General features: G+C 36.2%; 1 protein-coding gene and 1 pseudogene across 4 annotated transcripts; both read right to left on the bottom strand.

The window, feature by feature from the left end:
* Positions 1–484: 484 nt before the first annotated feature.
* Positions 485–5232, bottom strand: LOC143634571 (fe-S cluster assembly factor HCF101, chloroplastic-like; annotated as a pseudogene). Its single transcript, XR_013153882.1, has 16 exons — positions 5113–5232; positions 4982–5047; positions 4877–4948; positions 4451–4716; positions 3703–3858; positions 3493–3636; positions 3278–3420; positions 2576–2645; positions 2390–2485; positions 2219–2308; positions 1513–1566; positions 1293–1416; positions 1092–1216; positions 877–999; positions 698–766; positions 485–609 (listed from the first exon to the last, which is right to left on the bottom strand). The product of XR_013153882.1 is annotated as a fe-S cluster assembly factor HCF101, chloroplastic-like (transcript).
* A 969-nt stretch (positions 5233–6201) lies between these two features.
* On the bottom strand, positions 6202–11713 carry LOC143634569 (VIN3-like protein 1). 3 transcript variants are annotated; one of them, XM_077102608.1, is made up of 5 exons: positions 11640–11713; positions 10889–10950; positions 9590–10069; positions 8156–8454; positions 6202–7483 (listed from the first exon to the last, which is right to left on the bottom strand). In XM_077102608.1, exons 3-5 carry the CDS (start codon positions 10021–10023, stop codon positions 6456–6458), a joined length of 1761 nt encoding a protein of 586 aa, XP_076958723.1. In that variant the 5' UTR covers positions 10024–10069; positions 10889–10950; positions 11640–11713; the 3' UTR covers positions 6202–6455. The 3 variants fall into 3 exon arrangements, with proteins under 3 accessions (XP_076958723.1, XP_076958722.1, XP_076958724.1); XM_077102607.1 differs by having other exon boundaries at positions 10858–10950; positions 11640–11669; XM_077102609.1 differs by lacking the exon at positions 11640–11713 and having other exon boundaries at positions 10858–11303.
* Between the last annotated feature and the right edge of the window lie 845 nt (positions 11714–12558).

Here is a 12558-nt window from a genome sequence, read left to right as displayed (position 1 = left end):
TAAAAGAATAATGTAAAACAACACCGTAATGCAGGAGATGCATTTGACCCGAATTCACGGGTTTGGGTCACATCAAACTCAGATATTCTTTGAATGAGTTATAACATTTCATTAAATTAAATATTAATCTCACTTAATATTAGATGTGAAAATCCTATAAAATATGGATATACTAAAAATTAATATATGATTTCTTTAAAAAAAAGATATATATTATTTATAATTAAAAAAAAATTATAGTAAAAAAAATTAACGGGTCATGAGCCTCATCAAACCCAAATAGCTTTTAAACCAGGTTATAACATCTCATTTATATGTGAAACTCTTCATCATCAAATACTAGGTACATTATTAATTTTTATAGTCTAGCGGCGTAGCTTGTTGCCCGGTTAACTTTTGTATGAATGTAAACACTACTTTTAATGAAATATAATTGATTTGACAATTTTTGAATCCGTTCGTAGTTAAGGCCATCCCAGTGGACTTATACCAAAGGATCTTTGCATTTGCATTTATGAAATATAAGATATTAAATGTACTTGTTTGTTCACTAAATGTTTCAAAGAATGCTCTACGTCTCTTTTAACACCTAACTGAATTTCATATCATCTGCAAAAAAAAAATCGCAAAATGTGGTTTAAATTTTAAATTAATATGTATAAATATGCACGCGCGCTCATATTAAGATTTAGCTCACCTATGCGGGTATCGGTTGAGGCACGTCAACCAATCGTTCCATCGACTGCAGCTGGTCATAAGGAGCAATCTGCAGTACATAAAACCAAAAAAAGAATGCATTGTAAAATTTATTTTCAAAGGTATTAAATCAACAAAAAAATAATTAAGCACAATGAAAAATAAATACTTATTTTTTACCTGGCTAAATCCATCTGGCCATTGAATTGAAACTGCATAGTTTCCCATTGGTCGAATTTCTTCTGGTTCTATATCTTCCGGGATATCACCATATTGCAATTTTTGCGCGCCCGTCCATTCATCCTGTCCCGTATTATAACATTAACCAGCTAAAATTAATAAAAAGGAAAAAAAGAAAATGGGACTCTTATTTACAGTTATAATTTTCAACATACCACACTTTGGGCAGAACGGTCATTTCGTCTAACGGTTGCAGGATGTAGAAGAAACTCTTCATTTGAATCAGGTACTTTCACCTTGATTGCCTTAATAGACTTGTCATACATGACAGCCGTCGAAACTGAAACGAAAAATAACTTTTTTTTATAATACAAACTTATATAAATATATGATTAAATTTAAAACAAAAGGTTTACCTTGTTGGCGGATCTTAGCACATTGTTGTACCACACAAACTCCCAAATTTTGAAATATTTCAGCGACTTCGCCTTGAGGATCAGCTACCACTTCAGGTGTTCCACTGTCACCGGAAGCTGATAGCTGGCAGAATGAAAACGTTTAAAGTTTCTAGAAGGTTTCATGTGACACGAATAGTGTCGGTTTATAATTATTATAGGAGGATAAGATGATGATTACAGTTGGTCTGATTGGATGGTCAAACAGATGAGGGATTCCAAACTGCTCCACAACCTGCACCCACAACGAATCAAGTTATTAACTGAGCTTTTTTGACCCGTTTACTTTTGAATGGGTTGAAAGATTTAAATCATATTGTAATATTATTACTTTTGTAATCTACGGGTGACAAATTCGACGTGAAAAAAACCATGTTTTGGGTTGTCAATCTAACCCTTTTAAAAACGGATTGTGCTCGGACTGACATGTTTCATTAAACGGGTCGTGTTGGGGTTTATGTGGTTACCCGCTTAGTTATACAGGTCGACCTGCCAACCTGTTTAGTTAATCAGGTTGACCCACTAATATGTTTATGACCCGTTTAACCCATTTTTAAAACTCATCAACTCGTTTAAGACGTTTACAACTTGGTTATCACCCACTAACCCGTTTGACACGTTTATAGATAAATGTGTTAAACAGGTCGTGCTCAGGTTGGCATGTTTGATTAAATGGGTCGTGTTCGGTTTTACCTGGTTAACTCGTTTACTTAAACATGTCAACCGATAAACCTGTTTATGACCCGTTTAACTCATTTTTTACAGCCCACCAACTCGATTAACACATTCACAGCTTGGTAATCACTCGCCAACCCATTTACACGTTTAGATAAATGGCTTATGTGAGTCATGTTTGGGTTAAATGGGTCGTGTCATGTGTGTGTTACCTGTGAACCTGATCCTCTACCAAAAGGGTAAAACCGTTTCCCGTCCGCATCAAAGTGGCACATGTTTTCAACAACCGCAACACATGGTACCTGAAAGCATATATGAAGTGGTTGTCGCCTTGTCGGGCCACAAGAATATATTTTGAATCATGTAATGTATATCACTCGCACCTTTAGCTTAGAGAACATGCGCACGCCTTTTGCTACATCAATGAATGCAAGCTTCTGAGGAGTGGTAACTATCACCGCAGCAGTTGAAGGGACAACCTATAATTCAGAACTAAAAATTTATATTATAAATTGAGAAATATAACATAAGTTAATAAACTTCAGCATCCAGGATTCTAGAAGCCAAACCTGACATAAGGTAAGCTGAATATCACCAGTTCCAGGTGGCATATCAATAACAAGATAATCAAGCTCTCCCCTGTTAATTTACAATATTCATATGCTTCAAAAAGCTATTATGTTTCATGTTTTGATAAACGTAATGTTTGTACTTTGGACCAGTCTTCTAAATTCATTATATATAATAAAAAAGTAGCAATATGAAATGATGAGAATCACAAAATGTAGTAACATGTTTGAAATAGATTCAAATATATGAAGCTATAACTTTCATTTGGTTGAGAAAGTAACAGAAAATATTTCAGCATATCGGTGATTATTAGACCTATAAAAGAACCGAACGTTCAGTGAACCGTTCGGCGGGAAGTTCGTTTATTTAACAGACGGACGAACATAAACCTTTTTTGTTCATTTAGTTAAACGAACGAACATGAACACGTGCCTCGTTCGTTCATTTATTTAGTCAAGTCTTGTTAACTTTTTAAGCCCAACAGATTGATGTTCAGTTTACTTTTAACTAGTCTTTGCTCAGTTATACTCGTTTATGTTTGTTCATCTATGTTCGGTTCTTTCCATTCTTGAACCATATGTTTATATTATAAAAAAAAACGAACATAAACAAACAAACACGCTCCTTTTGTGGTTGTTCCATTCGTTTACAAGCCTGGTGATTATTGTTAAAACGTTAAACAAATAGGAAGAATGTAATACCACTCTGTAGTAGTCAGTAGTTGGTTGATGACCCCAGAAACCATAGGGCCCCGCATGATTGCCCGCCCTTGTCCAGCAAATCCAAAAGATACCATCTTGACTCCCATGTATTCTGTTGGAATAATGGTCTTCTTTTCTGGATTCTAGCGGATAATAACATTTATGCATGATTATAATATGAAACTTTAAACCTTTTAAGAATGAACATTGATTACCATTTCAAGCAGGCGGTTTTCAGGGGAAACCATAGTGGGCAAACTAGGACCGTACACATCAGCATCGAAGATCCCAACTCTAGCTCCCATTCCAGCCAAGGTGTACGCCAGATTAACAGCAACCGTTGATTTTCCCACACCTCCCTAAGGTTATTACAAATTCATGAAAACATCAAAGTTTAACAAATTCTGTATTGGATTGTTTGTTACCTTGCAACTTGAAACAGCTATTATGTTTGATATTGTTGGTAACCCTGCCGGAAGTTGTGATGCATATATCTGCTTTGCAGGCTGAGCCGACATAGTCACGTTGACTTTTTTGACCCAGGGAAGAGCTGCCACCACCTCATTAGCCTTCTGTTCAAACTGCAATTTGGAAACTGCAAACGTTCAGCGACCCGTACAGCAGAAAGCTTGTTTATATACATTTAATTTTAATTAATAATCAAACGAACATGACCATATCTCTCGTTAGTTCATTTATGTTTGTGAAAACTGGTTTACATTCATTCATTTAAACTAGTTCGTTTACGTTTGCTTAAGTTGGTTCGTTAATATATTCATTGAAAAGTTTTAGAGCCATTACAATTTAGTCTACTTTTGATATCTTTTTAGGCCCAACAAATTGCTGTTCACGTTTACTTTTAAATGGGTTTAGGTCAGGTATGTTAGTTCATTTAAATTTGTAAACCGTTGATATATGCTGTTAATGAACGAACATGAACACATTTTCTTAACGAACGGAAATAATCAAGAAATTTCTATCTGTGTTAACAGTTGGTGTTTGGTTAAGGTTTAAAGGAATGAACACGGACATGCTCCAGTCGTGTTTGTTCGATTCGTTTACAGGCCTACCTACATGAATTACCATAATTCTCAAGTTACTTTTAAACGACATGATGAATAACCTCTAGCATAGATTAGATCTTTATAAAAGAATTGAGTCGTTTTCAATTACCACATCCTTGATTGGACATGCTGGTGTGGTGAGCTCCAATCGGAAAGAAACGTGAGATACAAGTGAATGAGGTGACAAGTAACAAGTAGTTTGATTTATAAAAAATGGGATGTTTTAGAAGACCTGGCCTGAAATGTCATCAACATGCAAATCCTTTACAAATCCACATGACACAATGTCGGTTCCAAAGTCTGGATCAATAATCTGTGACAAGGCTTTTAAGACGTCACTTTCAGCTTCTTGAGTCAGCAATGATGAAGCATCAGCTAGAATCATAAGCACATGAGAATATGCATCAGCTAATATGTATCATTTTACCTACAGCTACAGGTGTGAAATCTTTGGTATGTGAAAGTAATCATTAGGTTTAGTGATGATTTCACAATCTTAAATAAAATAATGAACAAGTTAATTCAATTCACTCACCTTCAAGAGAAGAAGAAGAAGAAGAAGATACGGAGTTGAGACACCTACGAGTTAATAAACAAACTCCTCTTCGTTGCACAATTCTTCTTCTTCTTCTTCTTCTTCTTCTTCTTCTTCTTCCAGAGGGATAAATATCATGAACAACAGCAGCGGAGTGTAGAGACTTGGCATCTACAAATACAATTACAGTCAGTTTGTATAATTGAAATACCCATCCACAATTAGGTGTACGGTACCTCTGGATGATTGAAGCTTTGAGCATTGTGACGTCAGATGCACTGAAGCTGACGCCTGAAGAAGAATTTGCATGCCTGCTGTGTGTAAAAGAACAGAACACAAGAGGATTAGAGGGAGTGTGGGGGGTATTGTGAGCCTCCCATTTTGCTTTCAAAACCATTAATTATTATTATAGGAGGATTTTCTTTCTGGCCAGGACTCATTATCCAGATTTCGCTAATTCCAAATCTACCCTTCAACTATCCAGGTTTTATCTCTTTATCCTTCTTCTACTTACCGGTCATTATGCATGTGGGTTTTATTTCCTTGTGGGGGGCTCGCCACTTTTAAACTACTTATGTTAATTCTACTTACAATAAAAATAAAATAAAATAAAATAAAATAAAAAAGATAAGGAGGAGTTACGGGCGCGTAAAACAAAAAGATACAATACATACCAAAATAAATGAATGAATTCATTACCGTCTATCAAGAGGGAATGTCAACAACAAAAAATGTTATCTGAATAATGACTATGCATAGATCGCCCCTAATTGTGTGGTCCGTTCTGGTAATAGCATTCCCATTTTTATTATTATTTCCAATAATGGCAGGGGCAATTGCCATGTTATTAACTGATCGAGACTTTAATACAACCTTTTATGATCCCGTTGGAGTTTTTGTACTCCTTTACAAAGGGTCGAGTCTTGTTTTGAAAATATAAAACTGTATAACTTAAGAGGGTGGGTCTTTTTGTGCTCTAAACGCTTTTGAGAACATCTTATGGGAGACTACAACATATGTGTGTGTGTGTTGGGTGGGGGCGAACGTCTTATATTGCACTTTGTCTTCATGAATATGTAAGGTAACAACTTGCATATCCAACAACTGTATATATTTGTAACAACTTGTACCTTTTTAACAATTTTTGTACGTTCAACATGCAAGTACCTTTCACCTTCATAACATCAACAAGCTGTTTTGACCTTATTAATTAGGCTAATGTTGTGATGCGCTACGGGGTTCTTCAACTGTAAAGTTACAATACACTAGAAAATAGAAAAAGATGACATTCACTAACCAATTTTTAACTTTACATTAGAACAGGATGTTATCTTATATGTGCAACCGTGCAAGTTAAACAAGCCTGTGAAACAAATAATCGGGCACTCATTAATTCATAATCAACCAGATCTGTCAGCAACATAATGGTATGAAACAAATACCAACACTTTAAATATAAAAATTAAAAAAGGACGGACTAAATCAGCTACGAAAATATGAGATACGCTTTCTTTTCTCTTTTTTTTTTCCGAACGGCTATTTATGTCCCCTCGAGGGAAAAAAATTGGCTTCTTGTTGTTCAATGCCACAGTTTACTACAGAACCCATTTCTAGGCTTCTTGTTTACAGTCTCACCAAACGCGTCAACCAACTGTCCCGCCAAACTACTAGGGTCATCCACTAACGCTTGTATAAACGCATGGACCACTCTCCGCTCCTGCTCAGTTGACCTCAAACTAAACCATGTTAGCAACTTCAACCTAAACTCTTGCTTAATATACCCATCACACTCGAGCATCCGAATCATCTTCACACAATATTCAAAGTTCTCATCCAAGCTCCCGGCCCCACCTTTGTTGGTTCCAGGTGACGAGATGTTTATTAACACGCTATCACAATCATGAATCTCCGTACTAGACGGCCTCTTTCTTGACACCTCAGCATGAGATTCAACAGCTGGCACTTCCTCATTGGGCCCGTGTTGGACCCAGTTTTCAGACCCATGATCCGTTTCATGAGAAGAATCGTTTGGAGGCGCAATCTCTTCGTTTAAATCTGGCACTGTCATATTCAAGTCGAGCCCGCGCACAAATGATGGTTCGTCAGCTTTTGAAGCTTCGGTTCCGGGGTTGACCGTTTGACCAGATATGTTATCCAAGTACCCCCGTTCTTCAACCCACGCAAGGCGTAGAATCTTTCCGAGATCCCGAACTTTAAATCCCGAGTCGGATTCGACATCTTTTGTGCCCGAGGGTCGTTCATCATGAGGCACAGTGACATCAGCAGCGTGTTTTTGTAGTATTTCAACACTATGGGTGAAACATTTGGCTTCTGAGTGACCTAAATCACCGTCTTCGGTGTATGATACAATTCTAAATGAGTACTCGGTGCAAGGCTGCAAATTGGAAATCAAGATTCTTCTTTGAGACCTAGGGAAAAGTGAAATGGGGTCTTTTGAATGCGTGCTTTCTGTCGTTTTCGAGTACCATAATTTGAATCCAATAATATTATTGGATGAAGTGGTTGAAAGTTCTATTAACACGAGCACCACGGATGATGATGTCACTTCTTCAAATATAAACTTGCATGCTGCCGGGACCGAGCCTTCTGCAAAAGGGAAAATATAACTTATTACAGAGGTGGCAATTCAACTCATTTACTCAGATGAGTCAGTTAAGGTTATGTTTAATTACTTAATTATATAATAAAAAAAGAGAGATTTTGAAATAATATAACTTTTGCAATCATATTGAGATGCCAGCTATATGCAAAATTCAAAAGTGTGAACCCAAGATGGTTAGGGGTGTAAACAAGCCAAGCCGTTCATGAGCTACTTGAGATCGACTTACTAAAAGCTCGAGACAAGCCAAGCTTACAAGAACCCGGGCTCCTAAAAGTAAGCTTGTTTGATAATCGAGCCTAAGCTTCACTTATTGAGCTCAAGCTGGCTCGTGAACCTAAACAAGCCTATTATGTATATAAATGCAATTAATATATTATTGCTTTTATATATTAATAAACTTTATATAAAAAATTATGATAAAAATAACTAAATAAAATTTGTTATGTTAAGTGTAATAATTATAAGTAAAACATTAAAAAATAATTAAAATGTGGATAAACTAATCTATAAATAATAACGAGCCAAACTCGAGCTCGAGCATAGTCAAGCTCGGGCTTGGCTCGGCTGGTTTTTACTCCTCTGGATTTCAAGGAAACTTCAGGGAGACTGATTTACAAAAAAAAAATAAAGTAAAAGAAAACATGTTGGAGGATTACCATCCAGGCTAGCAGTAGAAAGTGAGGTGGAAATTTCATCTGCCTTTTCAATTGCAGCATTACAAAGTGATTGAACTTCACTTGCAACAGAAAGCCTGCTTACTATGCCACGTGCCATCTTGGCAGAGATAAGTGGGCCCACTTCTGTCTCTAATTTTCTCTTTGCATCTTTAACAATATCATGTAGTTCTTTAAACCTTAATGTGCCATCGAAAAGCCTGAAACTTAAATATATTCTATAACACAGGCTGTCAACACGGCGGGACTCTTTAGCAATAGTCAGTTGTTTCTTCCAAAACCTATAACAATAACATCCCCAACAAAAAGAAAAGAGTTATACAAGGTTTTAGTTTCTGCGGTTTGACAGGAATAACCCTTTCAATCCATTAGTTTCAGTTTGGCTTTTTTAGTCCAATAGTTTTATTTTCATCAGTTAAAGTCCAGCTGACTAACCCCATCTGAACTTAGTGTTAACTTTTTTGTTAAAACAAACAAAATAACCCTAGGATTCTTTGTGTTACTTTTAAGAAACAATCAAAATTCCCATGTAATAAAGTAAAAAAAGTACTACAAAAAACTTATATATACAATTTAAAACTTAACTAAATCAAGTGTGCTGCCTCTAAAAGAATTTCCAAGGGTATTTTGGTCTTTTTATACAAAAGTTAGAAATTTTGGATGGGATTAGTGGGCTGTACTTTAATTGATACGAAAATAGAACTATTGGAAAAAAAAAGTCAAAGTTAAACTAATAGACTAAAATACCCTGGGATTATTTGTGTTACTTTTAAGAAATGACCAAAATGCCCTTGTAAACTTAAAAAATAGTATTCATACGTTATATAACTAAATTAAATCATGTGGGCCACCTCTAAAAAATGTCTCTTAATATAAAGTTAACAGAAACTATACTATACTTAACTAAATCATCATCATCATCATCGTACTCAGTATATCCCACCAATAGCAATGCTATGGTAGGGTCTGAGGAGGGTAAGATGTAGACAGCCTTACCTCTATCCCATAGGGATATAGAGACTGCTTCCGGTGAGACCCCCGGCTCGATAGTAGTTTTGCATCAAGCCTTGGACATAAGGCACATAGCACTCAATCATCGGGACACCGGCTGATTGGTGCATGTGCCCTTGTCTTTCGGCTATCAACGCCACCACATGATGCCTGATTAACCTTCCGCCACTTTTAACGTTATTTTCATGAGATTAGTAAAATAATGTCAAAATTAGTGCAATTTTACTTTTGCCCACCTGAGGGTTCACGCATATATACATTATATGCGCGCACCGCAAGCAGGGCGTCACTATACTTAACTAAAAAGAATAAGAAAACATCGATATTAAACTACCATAAAAATGAAATCTTTAAGAAAAGAGGTCAAAGTACTTGTTTAAAGTTAAATGTTAAAGGAAGACTCACCCAAGTATGCCTGAAATTTTACCACATGAAGCACAACAACTCCCATCAAGCTGCATCAGTTGACCAAGGTCAACAACACCCACCTTGCCACGCTGGAGGGCACATTCAATATGACAAGATGACCCGCATGATTCACCTTCGGGTGAATCGGACGTGCATTCCAACCAAAGACTAGGATCCTTATTGTCATCAAACAAATGGCATATGCAACATGAACACCTTTTGCAGAAAGTGTCAACAATGGAAAGTATAGCTCTACAAGCAGAGTTTCTGCAAATCCATGTGTTTGAGGACATAGAACCAGAGCATGGTTCGGTGATCGGTAGGATACGTATAGGGTTTTCTCCTTTTCTGCTCTGTTTTCTTGAAAGTTGACTTTGTGGACTCGATGTCGCCTTCTTGGGATCCTGATTCTTCGAAAGTTTCTTGTTCATGTTTTTGTTGAAGCTGATTGATTCTCCTTATCAAGGGGATCTCAAACTATAAAAGATAATCAAAAGAAAGTTTAAAAATTTAGAGAAATGAATATTCTTACATCGTATCAATATACGAATTATAAGTGTACCGATGAATCAAGAAACAACTCTTTCCAATGACACAAAGAGAACAAGAATGATTAACTGAGGCGGCGCATTGGCCTGTTAAGGATTTTTAGGGTTTTGTATGTTGGCCCTCTATGGCCTCATTGCCAACCATTAAATAGATATTATGGAATTAATTAGGAAGATATGAGGTATATGATCACACTCTTCTTACCAAACATGGCTCTTGATATTTTCCAAATAAATGAAATATGAGGTGAAACCGTATGTATTATAACAATGATCTAATATTATCATCTTCTAAACTTGATTTTTAATCATCATGGCACATGAACACGAATTGCCCTTCATACCATACCAATTTACGTAATTTAGTACCAAATGATATGCAATAATAATCAAAATATCTATATAGCCTTGTGCCGGTCAACTTTGTTTAAAGATACGACCAAATTACTCAACTTAAATGCACATTGTCATGTAAGCATCACAACCACATTCACCAACTTTTGTGTTGTGACTTTTGAGCTTACTAAATGGTTCAGTCAGCTTATAATACACTCATCTACTAATCCAAATTTTCTTATTTGTTAACTACATAAAACGAAATATACAACTTGGGTTAACCAACTTTCTGCATATGCAATGAGTCAGAACAGTTAAGTCTTTAAAAGGCGTAATGAGTACTTAATATGATGATGTAATCAGTTTCATAAGCTATATTACCATGCGATAGATGAAGACATCAAGTTCTCACCTTTAGCAACCAGTTTATGATCCATGTCCATAATACTCGACAAACATCCCCTGTGGTGAAAACTGAAACAGAAAAATAATGTCAGCATTGCATCACCATAAATCCTAATTAAACTATTATTTAGTGTGAGACTTTGTTCTGTTAGACTGGACTTTAAATTCCCTTTCTTTGTGTGTTTGGTTCACGAAATTCGTTGGAATTGGATTTCAGTTCCATTTTCCATGTGTTTATTTGTGATATGAACTGGAACATAATTCCATCCAAATCCTTCATTTGATGGATTACACAATCCTTCATGTAAATTCCTTCATTCGAAGCGTGAAAACAGCGACACATTCTAGTCCGATTACATCGATCATACATTGCATTCTAATATTGTGCATATATTTTTTATTTTAGCATAAGGGTCGCGAAAGCATAAATGGTTAGCAGTGCTGACTGCGTAACTGGCGCGCATGTTAACTCATCCAACGCCAGTGGCGTATTTAACACTGGTATTCGTTTACGCTTTCTCGCTGGTTATAGGGTTTCCTAATCCTTATAGTTGTAGATAAAATGCACAATAGCAGAATGCAATGCATGATCATTCAGCTCCTAAAATCTCAATAAACAAAACAGTGATTATATTTTGTACAATTCTTCAAAGTACATTGTTGAATCTCACACAAAGTAAAAAGCAAATCATATAACAATAAAAACTAAGGGATCTGAACACATATGCTTGCGTATGTAATTGAACAAGAAAACATACCTGGTCTGTCTGGTGGAGAAATTAGGGTTTATAATTTTGTTGATTATGAGTGAGGAAAGAATTTGGGTTTTCTTGCGTGCTTAGGAGGGTTATATATGCACGCGCGAGTAGGCGCGTGGAGAACCGTATTCAGTTGGAAAAGTGAAGCAGTTGACGCAGCAATAAATAAATAAATAAATAGGGAACTAACTACAAGCCTCAATTTCGTACTCGCTTTATCAGGGATAAGCAAATTCGGTATTAGTACCGGTACCGAAATCGGTACAGATTTGGTACTGTCGGTATCGAATAGGTACCAAAGTTTTGAGTTTCGATACTGGTATATATCAAATTTTACCTTCAATACCGGTACCGAACCGAATATTTTGGTATCAATATCGGTACGGTACCGATCTCATCCCTAAGGGTGAATACCTAGAAAAAGAATTGCAAATACCTAAAATATTTACAAAAACAAATTTTTTACTATTCAACAACTATTTTGTAACTTTTGTTTATAAATACTGCAAAATTTTAGAAAAAAAAACGATGGGGTATTATATTAAAAAAAATCAGTAGTGACCGGTAGCATTTTGAAAAAATACATCGGGGATGACACGCTTAATACCTATAAAAATTTTCGAGAAAAATCATGAAATTTACCCTAGTAACGGAGAAAACGGTAGTGACCAGGGACACCACCGGTCCTCAAAGGGCTTTGCCCCTGGCAGCACACGTAAACTTTCAGATGGGAAAGCTCAACCCTTGCCCAACAAGTTTCCTATGTTGACTAGAAAGTTCTTGCTACGGTAAATGACAGAAAAAATCATGACTGCCAAAAAGTTGGCGCCTGCCATTAAGTAAAAGCAACAACAATAGGACATGAAAAGGCTGGACAAAGGTTGCACAAAAATGCCACGCATCCAGTCTGCATAAGCTG

The sequence above is a fragment of the Bidens hawaiensis genome, unplaced genomic scaffold (assembly GCF_021521415.1).
Source record: "Bidens hawaiensis isolate Kalapana, Puna unplaced genomic scaffold, B.hawaiensis_p1.1 tig00007125_1, whole genome shotgun sequence".
In the NCBI taxonomy this organism is placed as follows: Eukaryota; Viridiplantae; Streptophyta; class Magnoliopsida; order Asterales; family Asteraceae; genus Bidens; species Bidens hawaiensis.
This window is presented reverse-complemented; position numbering and strand designations above follow the sequence as displayed.

Excerpts from the sequence above, each read along its gene's own strand:
- LOC143634569 (XM_077102608.1), bottom strand. The coding sequence starts at position 10,023 with ATGAACAAGAAACTTTCGAAGAATCAGGATCCCAAGAAGGCGACATCG. Across the intron at positions 8,455-9,589 it reads AAAATTTCAGGCATACTTGG|GTTTTGGAAGAAACAACTGA; the intron begins GTGAGTCTTCCT and ends TTATTGTTATAG. Across the intron at positions 7,484-8,155 it reads TTCTACTGCTAGCCTGGATG|AAGGCTCGGTCCCGGCAGCA; the intron begins GTAATCCTCCAA and ends TCCCTTTTGCAG.